This window comes from Peromyscus eremicus, chromosome 1 (genome assembly GCF_949786415.1).
Source record: "Peromyscus eremicus chromosome 1, PerEre_H2_v1, whole genome shotgun sequence".
Lineage (NCBI taxonomy): Eukaryota > Metazoa > Chordata > Mammalia > Rodentia > Cricetidae > Peromyscus > Peromyscus eremicus.
In genome coordinates, this window is record NC_081416.1 from 74,138,315 (window position 1) to 74,165,241 (window position 26,927).

General features: G+C 50.2%; 1 protein-coding gene across 2 annotated transcripts; it reads right to left on the reverse strand.

The window, feature by feature from the left end:
* Positions 1-1,204: 1,204 nt before the first annotated feature.
* Bag3 (BAG cochaperone 3) lies at positions 1,205-25,305 on the reverse strand. 2 transcript variants are annotated; one of them, XM_059265993.1, is made up of 4 exons: positions 24,428-25,305; positions 7,433-7,762; positions 5,611-6,012; positions 1,205-2,525 (listed from the first exon to the last, which is right to left on the reverse strand). In XM_059265993.1, the coding sequence occupies exons 1-4, from the start codon at positions 24,611-24,613 to the stop codon at positions 1,716-1,718; spliced, it is 1,728 nt and encodes a 575-aa protein (XP_059121976.1). In that variant the 5' UTR covers positions 24,614-25,305; the 3' UTR covers positions 1,205-1,715. The 2 variants fall into 2 exon arrangements, with proteins under 2 accessions (XP_059121976.1, XP_059121967.1); XM_059265984.1 differs by having other exon boundaries at positions 1,205-2,528.
* Between the last annotated feature and the right edge of the window lie 1,622 nt (positions 25,306-26,927).

Consider the following 26,927-nt stretch of genomic DNA (forward strand, 5'->3'; position numbering starts at 1 on the left):
CCTTCTACCTCTGGGGGTGGGAGCCAACCAAGAGGAATAGCAACAGGCTATATGTTTTGGGAGTCTCTTGGGTAGCTGAATTCATTTTGAGACAAGGTCTCTCTAGCCTTGGTAGTTAGAACTTGTTATGTAGATCAGAATGGCCCCAAAGTCACAAAGATCCATCTATTTCTGCCTCCTGAATGCTGGGATAGGTATGCACCATCATGCCCACCTAATTTTATTACATTGTGTGTGCATACATGTGTGTCATGGCCTGTGTCCTCTGACCTCAGAGGACAACTTGTAGGAGTCAGTTTTCTCATTTAACATTGGTCCCAGGGATGGAACTCAGGGTGTTAAGACTTGATGGCAGGTGCCTTTATGCACTGAGCCATCTCTATGGCCCCTCCAGAACTTTAAATTCACTGGCACAGAAATAATCTACTCAGTGTCTTCTGAGTACACCTGACCCAGAACCCTAAAGGCATCTAGGAACTCAGTCTGACAGGAGAAACCTAGTCCTATCCAGTTTGATGATTCAGAAGTGTCAAATCAAGATACCTCCATGACTCTCAAGCACATTTCCAATCCCCAGTGACCGGTACTCCACACAACACTTTGTTGACAGTGAGAACTGGCTTTCTTGTGCGCTTGTAAATTATCTCAACCGCATGGTGATGCCTGAGGCCAGGGGAGTTAAACACTGCTGATGTAGCATGTTGACAGCATGATCTGAAGAGGTCTAGCAAGCATATTCCACTACCTAAGCCGACAGCCCTGAGCTCTCCCATGTTTCAGCTAAACCCAAGACTCACTCTCTCAGGAGTCAGGCAAATCCCAGAACTGCCTCAGAAATTCATCTATCATTCGACTAAAGTCAGGAACAATCTTTTTCTGTGTGTTTTCATGTGTGTGTACACACCCCTGTGAAGAGGCCAAAGTCAACATGGGGTGTTGCCCTCAACTGTTCTTACCTCATTAATGAGACAGGGTCTCTCTCTGAGCCTGGAGCTCACTGGTTCAGCAAGGCTGGCTGACTAGTGAGGCCTAGGCATCCTCTTCTCCACCTCCCTAGCACCGGGATGATAGGCCTGTGAGGCTATCTGTGCCCAACTTTTTATATACGGATCCTCGCTTCGCCCACTGAGCTACATGCCCAGTCCTGGAACAATCTCGATGCTATCTGCCACTCTTCAAACTTTTAGAAACCACAAAAACCATCTTGAGAGTTATAGAATCACTTTATTTCCACCCCTCCCCCGAAATGTAACATTAAAGCCATTCTAGCATACAGATAGTCCTAAGGCTCCTTGCACATCTCATTTTAGCTAAAGTTAGATATTTCAGTAATGAGATGAAGATTATCCCATCAAAATGGCAACACGTCTCAAAACCGGGTTTCATATTCCTGTAACTCTCTGCCTATCTCCCCAAACCCCTTTAGTCCAGAGCTACAGAAAGACAGCTCACAGCCATGGCTAACTCACCGTACCCATGCACAGAAAGGCCTCTCACACAAGCAGCGGGGTTAGACTTCGGAAACAGGCAATTTTTTTTTTATTTATACGGATAATACAGAAGAAATCCCCCTTTGTTAGTGCTCTACCTCCACCCCAAGTTACGGCATACCAAGCAGCTATGGATAATAAGAACCAACTGACGGCAAGTCCCGCAGTGCATGCAACTTAAAAGTCTCTACGGCACACTGTCGGTCGCAAGGCTCCACGTAGACACTAGGGTGCCACTGGATTATTGCCAGCCGAGTCTGCTGTGCCGCTGGGATTTGGAGGCGGGGCTGCTTTGGCTTCTAGCTGTTGGCTTTCAGTTTGTGGATCTTCAGGGTTTTTCTTATCCTGGTCAGCTGCCCCGGCACCCATGCCTATGATTTCCTGCAGTGGCTGCTCCGACGCCAAGTTGCTGGGCTGGAGTTCATAGACTTGTACTTGACCTGGGACGTCGATTGCCTTCTGCTCGAGTTTTTCCAAGATGGTCTGAACCTTCCTGACACCATCTCTCCTGGCCTGGCGAACATCAGCTCGCCCTTCAGGGTCTACAGAGTCCAGGGCCAGCAGCTCTTTGGTGAGATACTCTTCGATCATCAGGTACTTTTTATCCGTCTTCTTGCCTTCAAAGTTGTCTACGGCCTGCTCCAGCCCTTGCACCTTCTCCAGGATGGCTTCCACCTTCAGCACACCTGGGTGTTTAGCAGGGGCTTCCGCCGCTTCTCCTGGTTTGGGGGCTGCCGCTTCTGCAGGGGCGGGGCTTGGGGCCGCCTTCTGTTCTGCAGCCACATTCTTGGGGGAGGAAGGGACAGCTGAAGGGGCAGGGCTGGGAGAAGGACAAGGAATTGGGGCCGAGGAGACCTTTACTTCCACCTTCTCAGCAGGAGGTGGCTTCTGGGACACAGGCTTAGAGTCTGCCTCCTTGAGGATGACTTGAATGGGGATGTGTCCAGGCGGGAGATCTGGTCCAGCTGGGCCTGGCTTACTTTCTGTTTTGTTTTCTGGTTGGGTGGCAGGTGGAGGTTCTCGATGGGTCATGGGCTGCTGAGAAAAGAGGGCACAAACTTTTAATAGCTGTCTGAAGCAATAATTGATAGCTAATACCAAACAGTAAGAGAACCGGAGATAACTTTTTTTATTGAGCGTGTGTATGCAGGCTCTTGTGCCATGGTGTGCATGTGGGTGATAGAGGACAACTTGCAGAGTTCTATCCTCCCACCATTCCGTGAGTTCCGGGAACTGAGCTCAGACTGCCCGGCTTGCACAGCATGCTCCTCTCTATCCACTGAGCTTAGAAAATGACTTTCATAAGAAAGATTCTTAAAAATTTTTATTTATGTATATGTGATCTGTATGTATGTCATGTGCCCTTTTTTAAGGTCAGCCAAAAGCCAAATTACAAACTGGGTATTAATCATGTATGTGGCCAAATTATTTGCTAAGCCTCAGTGATCAGCTTATTTCCTAGTTATTTCCTGTAGATGATCTTCTGTAATTCTCAAAAATGAAACAGCATGCCGGCTGCTCATGGGGTTTGCTCAGAAGTACTTTCTGAGTGACTTCAACTCAGGCCGCGGCCAGGGGCACTACCTCAGGTCCAGCCTCTCCTGGCTGTAGCCTCATGAAGTGACCTTTCAAACACCTGTTCCAGACTTATAACAGCCTAGTGGTTTCTGCTCAGACCAGTTGTTTGTTTGTTTATTTGTTTTTGAGAATAAGCAAGATGCTTACAATAGTTAGCCCTGGAGGAATTTGGCCACCCAACACTGATGATACAATACCTATCCTTGTGCCTGGCTGCACAGTTCTTCCAGGGACTGGAGGTCAAGGTCATATTTTTAAAAATGAACTGTGCTCCAACTGGGAACTGAGTAGGGCTCTTCTAGCATCTAAATGAATAGCTGGATTCTAAAATCCTCACATGCTCCAGTTTCATCAACTGGGAAGAAATGCTGCACTATTCTCATTCCAAGTAAAAAAATATGAATTCTACTTTAATGTACAGATAAGTCAAATCCTTGGATGCTCTAAAAATGGTTCGTTGAACAAGCTACAAAAGAGAGGCCACCAAGATCAAGGTCAATAGAGGTCAAACTGGGGTTAAGTGCTCCCTCACCGACTCCGGGAAACATGGGGCAGGCTGGAGGGGAATTCTCACTACACATGGGCCCTCTTTCCTAGGATTGCTAAATCCAGGTATGGATCCTGAGTGGCAGGGCTATCTCATTGGCAAGTTATTTTTCCACCAAATGCCTTTTGCTCAACATCAGCCCTCACCACTTATCAATGCCTCCACACAGCCACCCCGACTCTGGGCTTTAAAAGCAGTGGAAGGCTGTGTAAGGAGAAACACTTAGCAAAGGGAGTCCCGTGCTCTTCAGAAATGTCAAGGTCATGAAAGCATCGAGAGGCTGGGAAACCGTTCCAGAGACTGAAGGGAAGTGACGTCCAAAGGCCGTGTTTTCAATCCTGGATCAGATCCCCAAATGGGAAAGAGCTGGGAAGGAGATTTGAAAAGCAGACAGTACACTGGATAATGCCGCTCAAGAATATTACATTTCTGGAATCTGGCCAATCTACTACGGTTGTGCTTCCTAGGAAAAATGTTTGCTGAAGTATTCAGGAGTCAAGGGGCACGTTATTTGCAAGTACTTCTCGTGCAGTTAAACAGTAGATGATACAGAGAAAGAAGGGACAGAAAATCAGAGCAGCCAGCATTGACAGGGTGTGTGTGTGGGGGGTGGTCCTGGGAGTGAAACTCAGTTGCCAGTGTTTGACTGATATGCAAAAGGCCCTGGGTTTGATACCAGCACCACATGAACCCAACACAGTGGTACACCCTGTAACCCCAGCACTAGAGGAATAGAAAGAGGAGGACCAGAGTTTGGATCCCCAGGGGCCACTGTAACCGCTTAGATGGGTGTGGTGGGCCATCCGTAATCCCAGCACTCAGGAGGCAGAGAAAAGGTATCCCCAAAAGCAAGAGAAGATGGCTAGCTAGATTAGTTGTACTGGCAAGCTCTGCACTGAGTGAGGGATCCTGCCTCAGTATAAAAGGTGGAGAGTGGAAGAGACCCCGTGGCAACCATGGGCCTCCACAAGGGCATGCCTGTACATACACAAATCATGTATCCTGTCCATGCATGCGTGCACACCACACACATGCAGAAACTGCAAAAAGATGATGAGGGGTTTCTGTTTCAGGGACTTAGATAATATTATCACTGTTTGTAGGAGATTGATTTCCTTTTAGAAACTGATAATAATTCAGCTGCTCATGTTGCAGCCGGAGGAGGTCAAGGACACTGAGTGTCCTGCCTCTAAGCCGCAGGCTGTTCAGTTTCAATAACATCTCGCCCCAGCTTCCTGGGAGGATGCGCAGGATTGCACCCATGATCTCCACCGGACCGGGATGGCTTTCCCCTACTGCCTGCCAGTGCATCAGCCAAGGACCACAGCACCCTCCTGTAGAGGGCGGAGAATGTGTCAGACATGGGCCCCTGTTGTCAGGCTCAGAGCTAAGAGGGCCATGTGGTGTGCACAGAATAATCAGGTGCTGGACCCTGAGCGACTCACACAAGACACGGGGAGAAAGGAGTTGGCTTGGGGAACAGACTAGCTAGGCCAACCCCTTGGAGGGAAGGGAGGAGAGGGTCTGCACTGGTGCTTTATGGAACAGATCCAGCCTGAGCAAACTCCCAGAAGGATCAAGAGAATGGCTTGTAGAACAGAGAAAGGGAAACAGCATATCTCTTAAATTGGAGACCACACTGTGGTTGGAGTGTGAGTGGGAGCATGGGGAGCCCAGGAAAGGTGTGGTGAGCGTTAAGGAACATGATCCTAGGAGTCGAGAGTGACAACCTTGAGTGAGAGCATTACCCCTCTGCCCCTAGAGTTGCTGCAATGAGAAGCAATCAGCTGAGCAAAAGCTGTGGAAAGTACCAAAGATTCAACAGTCTCTGTCCTGTGTTTTTTTCCATCAAGGATCGGCAACTTCTAGAATTCTGCTTTTCTCTAGCCATGCCAAGGCCCACTAGGCAGCACCTTGAGGAAGCCCAGGGCACCTGCAGAACCCCTCTGCCTGCTACAGCCATCTGAATTTCTGTCAACCACTGACGCTCTGTACCTGAGGCCTGTCAACCACTGTGTGCACACGGATGGGTGATGGGGAGTGAACTGGTGTGCCGCTTCTGGCTGGAGAGCCTTCCCGGCTGGATGCACCACGGACCTGTGACCTGAATGGGGATGCTGCCCGGAGCGGCCGGGGCTCCCAGTCATCCCCCTGGATCTTGTGGTACACAGGCTGGTGGGTCTGGTATTCACCCTGCTGAGCTGGGTAGTGGGTCTTCTGGGCTTGGTGGAAGGAGGGCTGGGCTGCTGGCCGGGTGATGTTCTGCTCATGTATCACAGGGATGGGTATGTAGCCCCGGGGGAGCTGGTGGCTACCCAGACTGCTCCTGCCGGAGGAGGGCAGGCTGGCCGAGGAGGATGAGGAGGAGCAGTCAGAGGCAGCTGGAGACTGAGACCGCTGCAAGAGAAAAAGGGTGCCATTAATGACCCTGCTGCCCTGGCACTCCCAATACCCATCAGGTATCACAGAACACATTTCCCAAAGCCTTCCTGTGTGAGGATAAGGGCTGTGTGCGTCCCTTTGTGAGGGAGCAAGTGCTCAGTGTGTTTGAGGCCCTGGTTTCCATCTCCAGTAGTACCACCCCACTTAACACATACGGCACTGAGACCAAGAGGGCTGGGAATGCAGCTCCCTGGGAGAGCACTTGCCTAGCACGCACAAGGCTCTCAGGAGCTCTGAAATGAAAAGGCCCGGGTTCAAACGCTTAGAAGCTCAGTTCTCTGAGCCTCACCTGAAATGTGGGAAAAGAATGGCCTGCCTGTGCACCTCACAGGGTTGTTTTCCGGATTAACCGAATGCATCTGTGCACAAGCCTTGGCAGGCAGCAGTGTGCACAGGAAGGGCGTGCTCCACTGTGCTTGCTTGTCGCGTCTCCTCACTGCCTCTCAGCTCTTGTTGGAGAATGCAGTGGAGCACCTGGGAGCTGCCTGTGTCTGCGTGCAGGCCAGATCCCTCTCTCTCCTAATCTACCTTCTAGAAAGTGAAGAAGAAAGCTCTTCAGGTGGCTCACGACTCAAAGCCTTCATTAGCTTAAATCTTCTAAGCCCTCTGACCAATGTGCTGTTTTGACTGACATACAGCTAAAACTTTACAAACGTAGGAACCACATCTCCTAGGAAGGGGAGAGACCTCCAGGATCCCACCTCAACTATGACTTTCCACCCCAGGATGGTGAAGTTGAACAGACGTAGGAGTCGAGGGGCAATCGGGACGGCCGATACAATCAGGAAATGGGGGGCTCATACTCAAGATGAGCTGAAGACAGGAGGACGAAGAGGCCCTAACCGCTTAGGAACCCTACCAGATCTGCGGGCCACAACCCTCAGCTCAGAACCGGATGGGTTGCAGTCTTTCACTATTAACGAACCCCGCCGTGCTGAGCTTCAGGGCTGGAGCCCAAGTCTAAAGCTGTGGCCCTTCTGACTTCAGCTGTGTTTCCTTTAGCGGCACACTCTGAAGACAGAGATGCCGTTCTGATTTCATCCCCAGCAGAGGGCCAAATGGCTGCTGTGTATCTGGAAGGGCTGAACAGAATAACTGAGGGCTCTCTCTGAAACAGAGAGCCCAGTGTGAATAACGAGCGCTGACCTAGGAGGCCAGGCAGCTGCAGCAGCTGGACTACCTCTACCTCGACGCCGTTTGGATCATGCAGTTGCCATCCGGGTGTCAATTCTTTTACTACAAAAATAAGCCTGGCCACCTGAGAAACACAGGTGTAAGATACAGGGAACAAGGAGCCTGCCAGACTGTCTCTGCCGCGGAGAAACACTGATGTGGCGGGCCGGGCCCTGAGCCCAGCGTGAGCCAGGTCTCTTACCTCAGGTCCATGGGCAGCCGGGGGCTGGGCTGCTGCAGCTGTGGGCACCTGTCCACACTGTTTATCTGGCTGGGTGGCTTCTGTCACGCCGCCACGCAAAGGGGACTGGGACCTCTGAGGAGCAGCCGCTGCTGCCTCAGTTCGAAATCGCTGCACCCCGGGCTGGGAGTAGGCATGGGCGAGGTGTGGCTGCCGATTTTCAGAGCCTTCGTGGAGGACAGGAATGGGAATGTAGCCTGGCCGGAGCTGGGGGTATATGGGGTGGCCTTCTCTGGTGGGCAGCAGCCTGGAGCCTTCACGGGAAGGGCCATTGGCAGAGGATGAAGTTTCCTAAAATGAAGGAGAAACAAAGACGGGTTAGAAACAGGGCAGAGACCTGAGAAGGAAAGGTTGTGCAGAACGCTTGTGTGGAGTGACGTGGGCTTCAGAGGCCAGACAGGCTGACTGAGCACAGGGCACAGAGAGCCCACTGGCTCTGCTTTTTCCAGACTCTCAGAGACTGCTTTGGGATCCAACAGTTTAAGATTCAGGGGTGCTGGGAATGGTGGTGCACGCCTTTAATCCCAGGACCTGGGAGGTAGAAGGGCGCAGATCTCTGACTTTGAGGCCATCCTGGTCTACACAGTATGTTCCAGGCTAGCCCAGGTTATATAATAAAACCTGTCGCGGGAGGGAAAAAAGAAAGATGAGGTGCATCTGGAGTTCAAAGTATCACTTTGAAGCACAAGAGGAGTCTCACTCTCCCACAGTGGTGAGACGGGTGTTTTTCTGGGTGACAGTCAGGCAGCAGGGTAGGACAACAGACAGCACTAACTGCCCTTGCAGATCTCCAGAGACTGAAGCCGGGAGGTGATCCCAGGAAGACTCAGCTCCAGTTACCAAACTGCACCAGACTTCTCAGCTTCCAATAGAGCTCTCGCCCACAGTTTGTATTTGATCCAAGCACAGAACATAACTTGAAAATCTTTCTGGAGAAGCATATGTGTGTGTGTGTGTGTGTGTGTGTGTGTGTGTGTGTGTGTGTGTGTGTGTATGTATGTATGTATGTGTGTACACGCACGTGTGTCAGGGGCTAGCTCCTTGGAAACATTTTTTTTTTTTTTTTTTTTTTTTTGGTTTTTCGAGACAAGGTTTTTCTGTGTAGCTTTGCGCCTTTCCTGGAACTCACTTGGTAGCCCAGGCTGGCCTCGAACTCACAGAGATCCGCCTGGCTCTGCCTCCCGAGTGCTGGGATTAAAGGCGTGCGCCACCACCGCCCGGCGGAAACATTTTTAGAACAAGCTGCAAGAGAGGGATACACAGGAACGCAGAAGTGGTACAAGAAGAATACAAAACCAGGGATCAATGTGCCGGTCTCTCAAGGCCAGCTCACCAGAGTCTCGGCCTGGCCAGACTTCAGAGCAAGGCTACTGAACTTTCTCCTCAGCTCAGCTGTGCACCTCCTTATAAAAACCAGTTACTGCAAAAGAACAGCTGAGCCAGGTCAACCAGAGTCCCCTCCCTCCTAGCCCACCCCTGTGGCCGTCTGTCTGATCAGGTTCCCGGCCCTGCCCCTGCCCTCTGTCCTCCCAGGAGATGTCGGGTCGCCCTTGGCTTGTAAGAATCCCGCTAGGTGAGTTTGGTCAGAAGCCCCTTGGCCTGTGAGCAGCTTTCTCCTTGGAGTCATTTTCTAGCCACACGTCCCACCCTGTGCCTTGTCTGTGCTCGGCAGGGCGCTGCGCTCATCTCTCCCCACAGCAGCAGCCTTGGTCCTATCTCAGTGGTCCGTCCCCATGACCTCTTCCTTGCCATGCCTCTAACAAGTTCCACAGAACATTTCCCCCGTCAACACAGTAAACCCTGCTTGGGCCAGGAGCAGTTGGGGGTCCTTCTCATGTCCTCTCACAAAGTTGTCCCTTTAGAGGCCTGGCTATTTTGGGACCCTTGAGAAGGCCAAGTTCCAGATGTACCTCTGGGGAAGATCTTATTTCAGACACCGAGGCCAGCCAGCCACTCGCTGGGCAATGACATCTCTCTCCAATCAGTGGCGGTGCAATTTGGCCTCCGACCGTCTCCTGAGCAGAAGAGTCCTTCCTCAGGAGAGGAGCTGTGCTGTGCCTCCTGCACATATCCAAGTAGGTCGGTATTTAGGAGAGTAAGCCTTCCTCGGCAAAGCAGTGCTCTGAATGGCCAACCCATGCCTAAAGCCGGGAATCTGTGAGCTCAGCGTGGAATTTCTACAGCTGCAGAACTGGGCAAAGGCTAAGCACAGCCCCTCACGATTGATTTGCGTTGTGAGTGAAAAGGCCATTAATTCTGCCATGTTTTGTATTTACATACAGGTCTGGACACCAGGTGGCTGGCCCTGGAATGCGGCCCTTTCAGGGTCATCCACTGCCTCTCTCCTGCTGAGACCTTGCCCCTGGAGGGCCTCCAAAATACAGAAAAGGCAAGGGTGTCACTGTGTCCTTGGGGAGAGGGGCAGACAGGCACTTGGTACTCTCAGATTAGAATACCCACGTGCTCAGGACATCAGCATTATTTTAGCCTGCTTAACTCTCGGGTCACTCAGGAGTTGGGAGTAGATCCAGGCCTCAGAGAACCCAGTTCTGGCCACGAGGCATGCACCATCGGGAGCTGGCAGGAGACGCCAAAGAAGCCTGCTCTAACATGTCTTCCAGGCAATGTGTTCGTTCACTCACTGGGACAGGCACCCTTCTTTGCAGCTGGAATCAGGTTTTGCATCGTCCTGTCACATGTTTGGGGGGACCGCCTGCAACGTATTGTTTCCTCTGGCATGAACAGAGCCTCGGCCACTACCTACTCCTCACAGCCAGGCAGCAGCTAGCCCGAGCTAGCCTCCTCTAAACCTATCAATGAGCATCAAGCCACCATTCAGATGGGCCCCAGGGGTCATCACACCAACAAGATATGACCCTTGCAAATAAGGGGTTTGTAAGACAAGTTAAGGGGCTGGGGATGTAGCACACTTGGTAGAGCGCTGGCCTGGCGTGCAGGAAATCCCAAGGATCATATGAACCAGGTACAGTGGTGCACACCTATAATCCCAGCACTTGAAAGTAGAAGCAGAAGGATCACAAGTTCAAGGTCATCTCCAGCTACATACTGAGTTTGAAGTCAGCCTGGATTCATGTAGACAGGTTAATGCATGAAACAAACAGGAACCACGTTTACCTGAAAAGCGGGGGTGGCTGAGGTATAAATGACATTCCCCACAGTGGAGGCTAGCCTAGCTAGGATCCAAGCTCATTGCCACCATTAGTCAACAGTTCAGTAAGCATGGATAATTCCCTTACCCCTCTAAGCCTTCAATGCTGTTTCTTTAAAACAAAGCAAGTGGCCGGGTGGCGGTGGTGCACACCTTTAATCCCAGCACTCGGAGGCAGAGCCAGGGGGGTCTCTGTGAGTTCGAGGCCAGCCTGGTCTACAGAGCGAGATCCAGGACAGGCATCAAAACTACACAGAGAAACCCTGTCTCGGAAAACCAAAAAAAAAAAAAAAAAAAAAAAAAAACAACAAAAGCAAGCAACAAGCACCTTGCAGAACTACAATGAGACTGTTTGTGACAGGGCCTTACACGTAGCCCAGGCTGGCCTCAAATGTCTGCTTTTGCTTGCGCTACCAGGGCACAGAGATTGCAGGTGTGTTCCAGGCCTCGATTTCTGATTTATTTTTTCAATCTTAAAATCTGTTTTAGTGTTTTCCTTGCATGAATGTGTACCCTGTGTGCACAATACCCTCAGAGGCTGAAGTTACAAACAGCTGTGGACTGCCATGTGGATGCCGGGAATCAATCTCCAGTCCTCTGGAAAAGCATCCAGTGCTCTTGACTGCTGAAACATCTCTCCAGGCCTGATTTGGCTTTTTTGTGTTGTGTTGTGTTGTTTTTAAGGCTGAAAATCACTACATGTCCCAGGTTGGCCTTAAACTCAGATCCGATTGCCTTTGCTGGGACTAAAGGTGTGTACCACCACCACACCTGGCCTTTGAAAAATGTTGACTATGTGGGAGACCAGAAGACAGCATCAGATCCCCTGGAGCTGTAGTTACAGGCGGTTGTAAGCTGGGAACCGAATGTGGGTCCTCTGCAAAAGCAGTAGGTAATCATCTCTGCAGCCCCTTGGGTGAAGTTTTCTAAGCCACACTTAAGAAGGACGTGCAGAAGGCCCAGAAGAAATCAGAGTCCCCCACCTAAAGAGACACAAGAGACTCCAAAACCGAGGGGCCCAAAGTGAAGGACAAGGCCAACTGCTGGTGACAGAAACGACACCTATGAAAGTGGCTTGGAAGGTTCTGGAAGGAATCTTGAGTTAATGAAAACATCTGGGTGGTGTCTATGTATACATACACCCCACCAAAGGCTATAGTTTTCTGCAGCCCCTTACTGATCACCCCTGTCACAGCTCACCCACCCCAACAGCCCTATGCCCCTCCGACAGGCCTGATTGTGGGGCTTCTCCTAGGGCAGCCCTATATCACGGGCACTGAAGACCTTGCCTCTACACAGCTCACCCATGTTTTGAACCTCAACTGGAAAAGCCAAGGGAGAGGAGAAGCCCCATCCAGCTCACACAGGGACCTTGACAGGAGAGGCAACATCTAACCTGTGTCTCTGCAGAAGTGTTAGGTCTGGGCCCAGGGAGGAAGAAACGTGGTAACCATGAACAGATGCTGAACTACGGAAGACGAGATGAGGTAGAGGGTTATCAACAGACGCCGCAACAAGACAGGAGGAGCCAAGAGGAGAGACGAAGGTGTACGGAAAGGAGAAACCGAGGCACCAGACTTACAGGAAGAGGTGAATGAGGAGGGGGCGCAGGGCAGGGATGGGAGGGAGGCGTAGTGGGGAAGAGAAGTGAGCAGGAGGCAGAAGCCCTCCGTAGCCAGAAGGACATGAGGAAAAGCGGGACCCTCCACCAAGACTCTGGTCTTGAGCTTGAGGTCAACTGGAGATGACGCTGCTGGCTGGCACCGGCTGGACGGCAGGTTGGGCAGCCGGGCGGGCCTGGCCCGAGGCTGCTTTTCCTTACAGTCCTGAGTCTCTTGGGTCTGTGTGAATCAGTCGCCCACACATGCCATTGGATAGAACCCCATCATCACTGAGAGCACTGCACCCTAAAGAAGTTTCAGGCTCCCCTCTATTCCTCTGTTGGGTTTTGTTTGGAAAAAAGTATTTTGAAAAACCAGCTGACTTCACAGAATAGGTCAAAACAACAACTACTTCATTGATAATTTCGGCCATAGCAAGGTCCGCACTGGAGTGCCTTGGCCTTGCTGGTGCTCTGGCTCTTCCACTAGAGTCTCAATAGCAAAAGCCTGTTTTCGTTAAGAAAAAAAGCACTGCCTGGAAGGGATGTAGGGTCCATTCTAACCTGTGATGGTCTCGTGACAGCGTGTGTGTGTGTGTGTGCGCGCTTGCGAAAAGAAAATGTGTCATATTTGTGATTCCTCTTGAAGACCGTTTAAACTGTACCTCTTCAGTTCACTCAGAGCTATTCTCAAGTTCAAGCTCACGTCCACAGGTGACTCTGGGTCATACCAGCATCTTTCAGGTAAGACTCCTGAACCTAACCATCCTGACTGCCGTGGGGACCTCAGGAATCCTCTCCATCCTGTATCATCACACATGGGGCTGGTCACAAGCACAGCTACCAAGCAGATGCCTGTGAGTCTTCACCTCTTCCCGGCGGCCTCCCTGCAGCCCAGCTTGTTACCTTTATCTTTGGCGAAAACATCAGGGAGACATACAAACTCTAATTAGGAGATGAGAGCCTCGGGGCTGACTTTCACTTATCTTACTACATTAATTCATAAATGAATGCGCTCATTTTACTCTGCTGTTTGTATATTGCAAACATTATTGCAAATATTAAAATCCTGAGGCTACCTTAGGAGGGCACCAAACGACTCCATGAGATGGCCAGGAAAAAAAAAAAATCAGGAAAAATATTAAATGAGCCTAAACGTGCCCTTTTAGGCAGAAGACATTAATAGAGGAAGCCTGAAGACAGGCTTTGAGCTGGGTGAGTGACGGGCTTGTCCTCAGGTCTGCAAACACTACAGGGACAGATCACTGACAAAAGAGTGCCCCACCATGTGTCACATGAGCAGCCTGCACCCCCTCCTTAGACCCCAATTTTCCTTAGCTATATAAAACTCAGGGGAGGCCCAGAAATATTCTACAAAGTATTGGTTCTCAGACTATAGGGGGCAATGGAGCACCCAGGGAAAAATAAAAATAAAAACAATGGAAGATCTTTGTCCATCTCAAGCAAATCTTATTCAACTTGGATGAGAGGGCCTAGGGGACTGGCGTGAAGAGGGATCTGAGGTACGCACCAGAAATTGCTGGAACTCATCTATGGCCATATCACCACAAGCATGCCTTAATTTGTCAGAAGTCGCTGGAACTCAAAGGACCCCCAAGTTTTATATCGAAAACTAAGACAAGGCTGAACCCCACCCCCACCCTCATATTAGAAGCAGGGTTGGAGCCGGGCGGTGGTGGCGCACGCCTTTAATCCCAGCACTAGGGAGGCAGAGCCAGGCGGATCTCTGTGAGTTCGAGGCCAGCCTGGGCTACCAAGTGAGTTCCAGGAGAGGCACAAAGCTACACAGAGAAACCCTGTCTCGAAAAACCAAAAAAAAAAAAAAAAGAAGCAGGGTTGGGAGAAGCTGTGGGGCACCTTTTAGGTAGGTGCTCCGCACACCATGAGCTGGCGCACCCCGTTCCACAGGACGGAATGGAAAACAGGCCTCGACCCAAGCATAGCTGGTTCCCTACACACTGAGGAGGTGGCGCTCTGAACCCTGGAAACAGCCCCCAATCCTGGCTCTTAATGAAGTGGGCCTGACACCTAAAACCACCGTTCCTTGTTACTATGGCGACGGTAGCAAAGGCAGAGCGATCAGCACTTCCAACTCCAGCCCTGGAAGTTTTAAGTAGAACACCAATTCCATGAACTGGGTTTTTAGGCCAGAAGAGCTTTCACCCAGGTCAGTTGTTGAGTTTTACTAACAACACTTCAAAACTTCTAACACCAGTGAAAAAGACAGAGGTTTGAAGGACGTGGAACTCTTGGTGGAGCCAGGATTTGGGCAGAAATGAAGCGGCTTGGCTCATCTCTATCAGGCGGTTACAGATGACAAAACTTTCACCTCGACAGACACCTGGCCTTCAGTGACCCATCACAGCCTTTTGTCTGGTCCAACAGGCCACATCAACGACTTATTATCGATGTGATACCTAAGCAGCCAGGCATTCCGGAAGCCAAGCTCAAAATTCTCTTACTCCCCTGAGTTGTGACACTGAGTCTCCCTCCACTGCTTCTGGAGGGCTTCTGAGGAGACAAGTTTTGTTCCGGGACTCCTGGTAAGACAAGAGGTCATGGGGCTGAAGAGATGGCAGAGGGATCAGGATTAGGTTCCCAGCACCCATGGCTAGTGACTCACAACAGCCTGTAATTCCAGCTCTAAGGGATCCAAGGGCCTCTCGTGGCCTCCGAAAGTGACTGCACACTCGTGTGCACAAACCTGCACTCACAACACATACACAATTATGAATAAGTCTTTTTTTAAAAAAAAAAAAAAAAAAGATATTAGGTCTGTGTTGACCACAAAACTGCGAGTCACAGGTCATGTATGCGTCACAAGTCAAAGGCTTGCTCTGATAGGCCAGTTATTCAAACAGAAACACTTTTATCAGCCAGGCGTTGCTGGCACACACCTTTAATCCCAGCACTCGGGAGGCAGAGGCAGGGGGATCTCTGTGAGTTGGAGGCCAGCCTGGTCTACAGAGTAGGTTCCAGGACAGCCAGGGCTGTTACGTAGAGAAACCCTGTGAAACAAACAAAAGGAACACTTTATCCCAGGATTAATAGAAGGGACGTCCCTATGTGTTTAGGAGATGAAACCTGGACTGCCAGTCTTTGCCACTGTGCCCAAATGAGCAAGTATGAGTGGGCATGAGCCCTGGCCCATCAGCTGCCACCCTGGACGCCAACCTTTCCCTGCAGCTCATTAGCCTTGGACAGAATCTGCTACAACAGGCCCAGTGTCCCAGCCACTAAAATTCCCTTACTTTCCAGGGGGCTCTAAAGAAGCCCTTTTATCTCCGTCTTAAGAGACTGGTTTGCAAGAAGGCCAAAGTCTACACTGAGAACCAACCCGAAAGTAAACAGGGCCAACTAGTACCCTAAAAACCTAAGCCCTGAACGCTCTTCTCTCAAAGTCAGCTGCTTGGGGGAGGGGCTTACACACAGGAAACCTTACTGCTGGGAAATGGCATGTAAACGCATGAAATGGAGCGACATGCATGGAATGGAGCTGGGCACCCATCCAGAGACTGAGGGGAGGAGAGCCAGGCCAGGGCAGGGTACACAAAGGTTGGCCTGGGAGCAGGGCATCTGCTGCCCTCTCCTCAGCATTCTGACTGCACCCCTCAGAGGAGTCCACACATGGTCTGGGGGCAAGTGCCACCATCCTCAGCTGCTGGTTATTTCCCCTGAGGGAGTGCTGGGACCCACAGTCAGCCTCCAGCCTCCCCACTTTCCCAAGCCCTGGAACCTTCCTCTGGTTTTCCACCTGGCAGATGAAGGAATGGGATGGATCCCAAGTCCCAGGGGAAGCTGGTGTACAGACAGCTACGCGGGAGAAGCCACTCAGGACACACTCAGCTCCTCAGGGAAAAACCAAGTACTTACTTCCTCTCAGGGAAGAAACAAAGGCCACTTGCTGTCATCAATGCAGATGGAAAATTACCCGAATCTCCACTTGGGAAGCAAACTGAATTTTAAAAGATCAGGAGGGGCCCCTCCTGTACCTGGAGCATTTCCACAGCCTTCCTAGGTCTCATTCCAGACTAAAGGTAAACACAATGGTCCTGTCGCAAGGCCTTTCGCCTGACATTACGGCTCTCAGCCACTCATTCCCCGCCATGAACCGGGCTCCTGGTTCCTGTCTGGCACTGTTCTTAGGACTGCAGAGACAACTGAGGGGCAACTTCTTCTCAAGGAATCAGGGCCTATCCCTGGTATAAATCCACAAGCCTTGATGGAGACCCCAGAAGGTCGGAACGCCTTCATCTGACCCCCTACTGTGTTCCAAGTTCCTGTGTACACAACCCTCACAGGGGCACAGGAAGCCCAGGTCAGGGTTCTGAGGGCTGTCTGGACACCAGCCAAGGGAGAATCAGCTAGATCTGGGACAAGCTTAGGACAGACAAGACTTCAGGCCTGTCTGTTGTGTGAAAGACCCATGTGTGGCCAGGCCCGCTAAATGGGGGGGTCAGTTGGACGCCTATCTACAAAGACCTTCCCACTTCGTGGTAAACATCCCTAGGAACAACACATAGGCTTCAGTTCAAGCTTTGAATGAAGGCCCCTCCATGCACTGTCTCCTCTGATTCTCTGAACCCCGTTAAGAGTGGTCCACTTACAGAAGGAACAGGCTAATGGAGGACATGCAGTTTGCTTGAGACCTCCAGAATCCAGATTTGTCTGGCAGTAAGGCTGGGCACATAACTTTTCCCTGCCACTCCTGGATGCTGTGTGTTGACGCTTGTGTGTGATCTCTCCAAGCCCTTCTGTTCCACTCCTCCCGGACTGAGGCTCAGACCCGAAACATTCCGTCCGGGTGCTCTCCAAGTCAGGGAGCACCCGCTCTGTGCTGAGTCATTGGCCCAGTCAAGGCAGGACCAGAAAGCAAAGACTTTTGGCTCCATTCTGAGTCACCCTGACTCTGAGACTTCCCCATCACCAGGCACAGGGGTACTTCGGAGGGAGACAACCCAGCTGCGCCTCACAGATGAGGGGGCTTTGCTTGTGTGCAAACAGCCTGATGAGCTAACCCTGAAGGATGGACCATCCACACCACGCCTTTTCTACACACTCAGCTGCCTTCCAAGTCTCCCACCATCAGGCTTTCCAAAACTATCCATCCCTTATTTATTCATTCAGTGTCCAAGAAAGACATTTCTAAACAACTGAGGAAAAAGGTCTCCACACTTCTACTTTGGAGAATACTGCAGAAGTTCCTCTGAAATAGGAAGAATCGCTTTCCAAGAAAACGCTAAGACATTTTCAGTAGGAAGCCTCAGTTCAAAGGACACAGCCCTGTGCTGGGAACTGGGGAAAACTGATGGGTTTACAGGCTCCCCACCCCCATGCCCATCCCCCACTCGGATGGCAGCCATCGGCGATTCTAGGTGGTTCTGGATGGAGAGTAAAGAACTTGGTATGTACGGTGTCTGCTCTTACTGCCAGCCACAAGAAAAAATAATTAGATTCCTCTGCCAGAACCGCCACCACATCACCACCGCTGTCTGCTCCGGATCTGCAGTGTCTGGCTGCTGTCGGCTCCCGGCCCCTCCCTACAGACCTGAGGAAGATGCTGTGTCACTGGTGGGAACAAAACAGCTCCTCCAGACCTCAGAGGATGGGCTCAGGGAGTCAGCACTGAGCTCTGCACAGAAAAGGCCACCCAGAAAGTGACTAAAGGGACAGGCCTCTGGGGGACATCTGGGAGGCTAAGGACATCACGGTTGTGCTGGGGGGGGGCGGTGCTGAAGGCTTCTTAAGACACACTTTGTGTTTGTACTTCTATGGAGGCGTTGCCCTGTGCCCACAGATTCTGCTAGGCAAGGAGAGGCTGAGATGAAACAGACTGCCTGGAACACTCACCAGGGTTGTGAGCCAAAATGGCAAAGCAAGAGAGCCCACCACTCAGAGATTCAAATCAGAGCAGTGTGGAGTCTATCTAGAGCGGGGCAGCCTGCTCTGGCCTGAGAGAGGTGAGGCAAGTAAATAAATATGCCTGACACTTCTACAGGACCAGGAGCAGGAATGACTAGACAGCCTTTCTATGGAGCCACAGGCTAGGCACATCCCTCTGCGTCATGGAATAGTTTCTACCTCAGCGTCTAGAGCATTTAAAGAGACAAGGTTTTTAAAAGCACACATCCATATCCTACACACATACACACTCTCTGGCTTCCTCCAAAGCTACCAAGGCCACAAAGATATTTTTCATAGAAACAAGTGAGAACTTTGTAACACCGGCTATCACCAAAAAAAAAAAAAAAAAAAAAAAAGTCACATGTGCCCATGGTGAACCAAGTTCAGCTTCTGTATGTGTGTGAACTGAGGCGATCTGGTGCCGGCTAGCAGTCCCTAAGGTCTGAGGCAGCAGTAGATTTATGTGGTGATGCCTCACAGTGCAAAGCAGGGGGAAAGGGACTGGAGAACAGTACAGTGGGGGAGGGGACGAGGATTCTCATCAGTGCCGGTCCCTGGAGAGTCTCCAAGGCTCTTGAGAAGCAAGAGCCTTCCTCGGCTCTCAGCTTTTCTTCATAAGGCCTCTCATATATTTAATATCGAATTAAAACATGAAGGAAAAAAGAACAGGTTTAGATTATGTATGGCTTCCTATTTTGGATGGAAGATACCAGAACAAAAATTTGAATGTCGATAAACAGTAATAAACATGTAGAGTGGTTTATATAAGGAAACCATGTGCCATTCCAGAAGCAGGGGCAGAGCTAATCAAGCCTCACGGGTGGTATGAAGTTTTCTGACTCACCACCAGCCCCGACAGCATCCAACATTTTAAGCTTTCTCAGCCCTGGCTAACGTCAAAGGCTGCCAAAGTTCCCCTGTGTACGCACTCGAACCCTATAAAGGACAAATCTGCTTCACAAAGTGGGGGACGAACTGTGTCCTGGGAGGTGCAGTCAGTTCTTGTGCAAGCCAAAGACACAGGCTGTTCTTCAGAGGGAAAGTGAAGGTCTTGGACGCACACCCTCCTGAGGCACGTGGCCGTGCTCCCGATCCACTCCCACCAAACCACTTTCCAGCCCAGACTGCAGCTCGCTGGAAAGGCGAGGGGGAGAAGAGCCACTCACTTCCTGACTGTGCTAAGAGGTGCAGTGGCCTAGGATCGATGTAGAAAGACAGAATGACCTCATCTTCAGAGAACAGGAGGATCTGCTGAGCCTAAGGCAGCATAAATGGGTCTTTCCACTTCAATCATAAACTCAAAAAACAGGTCCAATTTTCTGTGAAAGAACATTTCTCCCTCTCACAGAACTCAGCACAATCTGCCAAAGTGGAAGTGAGATGCGGGGAGACAGAAAGGAGGCAAAACACTCCAGGCCTGGGGTGGCGGGAAGACGCTCACCCTGCCGCTGTGCACAGGGTACCTAGGCTCCCAAGGCATGCCACCTCCAGAGGTCAGACACCAGGAGATGTTGGCAGGCCAAATGTGAAGCAGGAGGCTCTCCCTGTTCCAAAGGGGGCCAGGGGCCACTGTGGCTCTTAAGACCCTGGTGGCAGACTCAGAATCACCAGAAAGCCCTCTGAACTTACTTCTGGGTGCCATTCTGGGCAATTCAGATTCAACATGGAGTTGGAGGAGAAATGGTCAAGTTATTGCAATGTGCATTCTTTCTAAAGATTTGTTTTTTTTTTTTTTTTAATCTGATTTGTGTCTACATATATGTCTGTGCATCAGATTCCCTGGAACTGGAGTGAGCCACGTGATGTGGGTGCTGGGAAATGAGCCCAGGTCCCTTGCAAGAGCAGCAAGTGCAGTTAACTACTGGACCATCTCTCTAGGCCCTTAGTGTACAGTCGTCCGTCCCCCCCACCTCCCCTCCCCCGGAGCTGAGGAGGGAACCCAGGGCCTTGCGCTTGCAAGCGCTCTACCACTGAGCTAAATCCCCAACCCGAGTGTACAGTCTTAAAATGCTCCCTAGAGGGCATCAAGATGGCTTGGCAGGTAAAGACACCTACCACCAAGCCTGAGGGCCTGAGTTCCATCTCAAGAATCCACATGGTGGACACTTCCACTAAGCTGTCCTCTCAGCTCTACATAGAGGCCACACAGTGTGCACCACACAAGCACAAAATTAAACCGAATTAAAAAACAAAACTCTGGGAGGCAGAGCCAGGTGGATCTCTGTGAGTTCGAGGCCAGCCTGGTCTACAGAGCAAGATCCAGGACAGGCACCAAAACTACACAGAGAAACCCTGTCTTGAAAAACCAATAAAAAATAAAAAAATAAAAAACCCAAAACAAAACAAACAAACAAACAAAAAACAACATAAACTCTAGAGATTGCCAGATTGCTGAGTCCACAGAACCACAGAGGTGAACAGCCCTGCTCCATGAAGGACAGTCTGCCAGGTAAGGGACCAGTACTCTAGAGTACCTGGCCTCAGAGATGCTGAGGAGGGGCTACAAGGGCCCATGTATCTCCAGACCCCAAAGTGAACACCAACCTTTCTACAGAAAAAGGTGTCTTGGCTGGTGCGTGGGCCTCCCTGATGAGTGGAAAACTGCAGAAAAGTAAGATGGAGGAAGTGTAGTTGCTTGGAAAGGAGTTGGCAAGCAGACACATTGCCTCCAGCTGAAAGAGGCCAAGGGGCTTGTTTACTATAAAAACAGGGTGGAAGATTTGCTATAACCACTTCAGAGAAAACAAAAGTCAACCCTGAGAAGACAACATTTAAGACTGAATATAACACAAAGGACTAGCGCTTTTCTTCTTTCCATGAAGGACTCATTTTTACCAGCTTTGACTGTAAACATCCAGATGTTCTTGGTTTCCCAACTTAGGGAAGGGATCTTTATTGACTGATAAGCATCTCCCCCAAGGCGAATATGCTGTGAGGGTCTCTTAGCTCTTTCCCCTTATGCTTCAAGAAACCTATTTCAGGGGCTGGAGAGATGGCTCAGTAGTCAGGAGTGCTTCCTGTTCTCCCAGAGGACCTGGGGTCCATTCCCAACATTCACAAGTTGGCTGACAACCACCCATAACTACAGCTCCAGGGAATCCAACATCCTTTGGGGCTCCGAGGACACGTGTACACACAAGCATACACATATGTAAAAAGAGAAACAAATTTCTAATATAAAATATTAAAGGTTTTCCTGGTTTGTAGCCTGCAGTAAGGTACAACTTGTAAGTCAAACTGCCCCAGTCACATACATCTTCTGGGACCATCTGGGAAGCCCAGACTCAAAGCAAGCACAGCTTGAGGGACTTGGCTCTCAGATAGAAATGCTCATTTCCTCCTTATGCTTTGGTCCCATGCTGGCGAGTCTATCTCAATTAATAAATTTGGTAAGGGAAACCCTTCTCCTGAGTTAATCACAATCCACCATCAAAATCCTGGCTAGCACAGCAGAGTCAGTATGATCCAGGTTCATAAAAGTTCAAGCCACGGGCTGGAGAGGTGGCTCAGTGGTTAAGAGCATGGCGGCTCTTCCTGAAGTCCTGAGTTCAATTCCCAGCAACCACATGACAGCTGTCTGTAACTGTCTGTAACTACAGTTCCAGGGATCCAACACCCTCACACAAACATACATGCAGACAAAACACCAATGCACATTAAATAATTTTTTTAAAAAATTGCTTTAAAAAAAAAAGTTCGCCGGGCGGTGGTGGCGCACGCCTTTAATCCCAGCACTCGGGAGGCAGAGGCAGGCGGATCTCTGTGAGTTCGAGGCCAGCCTGGTCTCCAAAGCGAGTTCCAGGAAAGGCGCAAAGCTACACAGAGAAACCCTGTCTTGAAAAACCAAAAAAAATAAAATAAAATAAAATAAAAAAAAAAGTTCAAGCCACTTCTGATTTCTTACTGGTCAGTCCACTTGGGCCCTCTCTTTGCCATTGGGTGCTAGGTGGGTGACCTTCAGAAACACTGGAATTCTCTGCATTACCTTATACAGTAGGAAGTGGGTCACCACTAAGGACCTTTCCAGTTTAAAATTATAATGGTAAAATTTTCCAGTTCTTTCAAGCCTAAGACATCTGATTTAGTATTTTGCACTTTGTTTGGTAAGAGCAATGTTAACTGTTAATAGTTTTTTTTTACCTTGCACAGTCTAAAGCATCTACCTAGTGGCTACAGCAAGATCCTGACTTGCGAGCTGGGCGGTGGGGCCGCACACCTTAAATCCCAGCACTTGGGAGGCAGAGGCAGGCAGATCGGTCAGTTTGAGGCCAGCTTGGTCTATAAAGGTCTTACAGGACAGCCAGGGCCACACAGAGAAACCTGCCTTGAAAAACCAAAAACAAAACAAAACAAAACAAAATCAAATCCCACTTTCTGAGTACCAGCATGGGCATGCTTAAACTTGACCTTCACTCCCAACGTGGGGTGCCAGCAGGCTGTGATTCTTCTTGTAGTTACAGGAAGGAGGCCTCAAAATACAGCTGTCTACAGCTGTAATACACTGTGGGTCCTCTACTCCCCACGCAGTCTCAAGAAGGCTAGTTTCAAAAGAGAACATTTTACCCAGTGGGACAGACACACACAAAAAAGATACATGCAATTATGCCCACCTAATTACAATCAGGAATAAATATACAACTAATTCCTTGTAAATGTAAACCGCTGCTGAGTATGTGGCTCACTGCTGGATACCAGGGTTGTAGCAATAGCTGTAAGGAAAAAGAGTTTTGTCTGGCATTCTCAAGGACCTGGGTCACCCCACGCATTAAAATGAAAGTAGAATTTTCTAAAATAATAATTTATAAAGCATTTCAAATTTGGTTAGTTTTTGAAAATTCCAAATATCAACTCTTTACTGCTTTTAATTTCTTCAGACAGCAATAAGGTTTTGTCTTTTGGTGTTTTTGTTTTTTTGTGTTTGTTTGTTTGTTTGTTTGTTTGTTTACTTGTTTGTTTGAGGCAAGGTTTCTCTGTAGACCAGGCTGGCTTTAAACTCAGAGTCGCCTGTCTCCGCCTCCCGAGTGCTGAGGTTGAAGGGGTGTACCACTATCTAACCAGACCCAGGTTAGTCTTTAAGTACACTTATTTTACCAAACTTTTCATTTTGAAAAGATCAAATTTACATAAATTATAACTGATCAGTATGCTAAGTATGACTTTTGTTAATTATATATTAAAAGATCCTACCTAAAGTTGTAATTTTAAGCATTCTGTTCAAAATTGTTTCTTTAAAGACAGGGTCTTTTTTGCAGCACAGGCTGGCTTCATTCCAAATTTAATCATTTTTTAAGACAGACTCTGGTTGTTGTAGCCCACGCTGGCCTTGAATTCCAGATCCTCCCGCCTCAGCCTCGAGTGCTGGGATGACAGGCGTGCCCAAGCCTGGCTTCGTTCCAAATCTGTATTTTCACATTTTCTTGCTCTTGATGTTGAAATTACACATGCCTGAATGTTCGTAAATGAAGCATACACCTGCTGTGTTCACAAGACTCCTCAGCTGTTTCTGGTAACAAACTTCGAGTATTTTAATACGACCATAACAAGGAAGAATTACACCATTAAAAATGTATTCGCTTTCTCTCCAGTGTGGGCTAATGGCTAAGAATGTGAGGCAATGTCGGATCTCTAGTTTGGAAACTGTCAGAAAGAGTATCCTTTAAAAAAAAAAAAAAAAAAAAAAAAGACGAGTAACAGCATCAGAGAACCCTCTAACCGAAAGCTGTTTCAATTAGGAATACAAGTTTAATGTTAAATGTAGGGGGGAAATAACTTATTTCCCCGAGCCGACTGAGTCACTGTATGCCTGAGATCCAGCAAAGTCAAGATAAAACTAAGTTCGGAACTTGAAGGTGAAATCCCCAAAGGACTCCACCTCAGCAGCCCTGCAGGCCGGGCCGGGCGCCACCAGCACCGGAGGGAGCCGAGGGTGTCAGCACGCGGAGGACAGAAAGGCGGCGGCCGGGCCAGGCCTGGGCCTCAGCCGCTCATCGGGCCGGTCGCCCCTCCCGGGGACCGCAGCTCCGCCCGCCCGCCCTTCGCAAGAAGCTGTAGAAAACATCCCGATGTCAGCACGAGGGTCGCACCTCGCTGGCTCCCCTCCAAAACCACCCTTCCTGAGGTTTTCCCAGGGCCCGACGCCTGTCCGGGGAGGGTACGGGAAGGGCCTCTCCTGGCGCAGGAGGGCGCAGGGTGGGGTGACTTGCGTAGCCCCGGCCGGACCGGGTCCCTCCACCGTCGAGGTGGGCCCGCCAGCCCCACTCACCTTGGGACCCTCGGGGGGCACGCGCGGGTCGTTCCACGTCGTGGTGCGACTGTTGTGGTCCACGAAGAAGGGCCAGCCGGTCTGCGGGTCGATCTTGATCTCCCAGCCCGGGGGCAGGGGGTCTCGGTCACCGGCTCCGTTGCCGGACGCCATCTGCATCACTGGAGACTGGGTTGCGGCGCTCATGCTGGGTCGGGGTCCGCCCGGGGCGCGGAGCTAGGGCGCGGGTCACGAGGTCGTGGAGTGCGGGCACCTCTGCGTCGCCGACGTGTCCGAGAAGCCGGCCCCGGGCACCTTTATGAATTAAAGGACTGGGTGACGTGGCCGGAGAGGGGTGGAAGTGTCTGGAAATAGCCTCCTAGCTGCCAAAGGGGAAGGAGGAGATAAAGGGAAGGCAGCAACTGGCCGGCTAGAAACTTCTGGTCCCATCCAGAGAACTTGGCGGCCGCCCTGAGTTGGATGTGGAGCTCCGCCCTGAGTCATCGGCTATAATCGCTGCGGGGCGGGACCGTGGGCGGGATCGGAGGTGGGGATTTGTCACCCGCCCCTCCTCCTCGTCTTCTCCTGCGGTCCCTCCCAGCAGCTGTCCCGTGCGCGTCCCGGGGCGTGTGCGTCCCAAGGCCTGTGCGCCTCGCGACGGATGGGCGCGCACCGGTGTCCTTGGGCGCCCAAGGTGGTTTTGACCTCCGAACTCGCAGCCACTCCTTCGCACCGCGCGGGGTGTCCCGGGACTGGCAGTCCGCCGGCCGGGTGCCTGTGGCCCCGCCTCTGTGGAGCGGCTAAATCATCTTGAAGCTCGGAAAGTCCCTCCCGCCCCCATGCCCAAGTACGCTAATACTCAGGGACACTGGCGTCCTGCAGTGACGTTTTAATAACTTTCTCTCAAGGACTTTGGGACTGCTCCCGAGGAGTTCTGGAATGCTGATCTGACGTCACAAAAAACAAAACAAAACAAAAAAAAAGTGCTGTGAAACTCACCTGCCCGCTTCGGAAACCTGAAGAACAAAGGAAAGAAGTGAAGGCCTTATGCTCTTGGTCTTCTCTAATACAGACACTTTCTTACAGTGACTGGCCTTAAAATTTATATTCTCTGGGGTTTGGAGTGGGTTTGTTGTTTGATTTTGTTTCTAATGGTAAAGGTGGACTCTGATTCGGAAAAATAAGGATCAAACCAAACCCTGCAATTCTGTTTATTTAAATGACAAATCAACTCCTAATCCCATTGCCTTCCAAGTGCCCAGGTCACTCCAAAGAGAGAACGTTTATGGGGTCCAGTTCAGGTTCTTAGGCGTGCAGACTCACTCCCTCACATCAGAAACACCTTGAACTAAACTCAGCCCAATTTCCCATCTCAGATTCAGAGAACGTTCTGGATCCTTCAAAGATACCATCTTCTGGCCTCTTCTTCCCCTCAGATTTTTATTCTATTTCAAATGCTAGAGGGTTCTGCCAGACATTTCCAATGAGTGATTTTTACTTCCAGAGACCATCTTACCAGCCTTGAAGTCCCAAAGCCTAAGTGTAAGTACTGACGTGGCTAGGCTTCGGGGACTGACTCTGTCACCAAACACACCCGGGACTAATGTGCAAGCCCAAATGTGGGTGTACTGATTTATCATATGAAAATCACATTGGAAGGTCTAGACTCTAGATTCACTGGCCAGTGTCTGTCTTTTGTTTCTTTATACCTGAACCTACCCAGGACAGGACTCCGTCCAGAGTCCATCTTCTATAAAAGAATAAAGATCAATGTTTATTGAAGACAATGAAAAATAAATTTTTTAAAGACATGGTCTATCTATGTAGCCCAGGCTGTCATTTAACTCAGTATGTAGACCAGTCTGGCCTCCAACTCACAGAGCTCTGCAGGTCTCGGCCTCCCAAGTCCTGGGATTAAAGCTATGCACCACCGTGCCTAGCTATGTCCTTTTTTTTTTTTAAGAAGAAAGATTTATTTATTTTACATGTATGAGTGTTTTGCCTGCCTGTGTGTATGGACACCATGTGTGTACAGTGCCTGCAGAGGCCTGAAGAGGGTGTTGGAGTCTTTGTAACTGTAGCTGCAGTTGTTTCAAGCTTCCTTGTGGGAAATGAACCTGGTCCTCTATGAGACTAGCAAAAGCTCTTAACTCCAGCACCCTCTACCTTGTCCTTGAATTACCCTTTCATCCTCATCATCCAATCAAAACTTCCTAAACATTCCTTGACTCTGTGACTTTGGTCTTTCTTTAGTCCCACCAACCTGTCCAGGTCATCCTACCCTCTCTGTGTCCCCACACAGCCTCTTAATGGGTTTCCCAGCCTCTGATCTTGTCTCTGAGCCTCTGGCCCACATAACAGCCAGAGAGACCTCTTCAAGCATCCAAGCCCACTCTCCTGGGTCTGGTGCACAAAGGACTCTTCCTCACTTTGGCTGGTGCCTACTGCAGCTGGTCCTGCTGAACTGTGTCTTGCACACACTGCTTCCTCCACCAGGATAGTCTTTCTATCCACTCCAACT

Excerpts from the sequence above, each read along its gene's own strand:
- Bag3 (XM_059265984.1), bottom strand. The coding sequence starts at position 24,613 with ATGAGCGCCGCAACCCAGTCTCCAGTGATGCAGATGGCGTCCGGCAAC. Across the intron at positions 7,763-24,427 it reads TGCCCCCCGAGGGTCCCAAG|GAAACTTCATCCTCTGCCAA; the intron begins GTGAGTGGGGCT and ends CCTTCATTTTAG. Across the intron at positions 6,013-7,432 it reads CGGCTGCCCATGGACCTGAG|CGGTCTCAGTCTCCAGCTGC; the intron begins GTAAGAGACCTG and ends TTTCTCTTGCAG.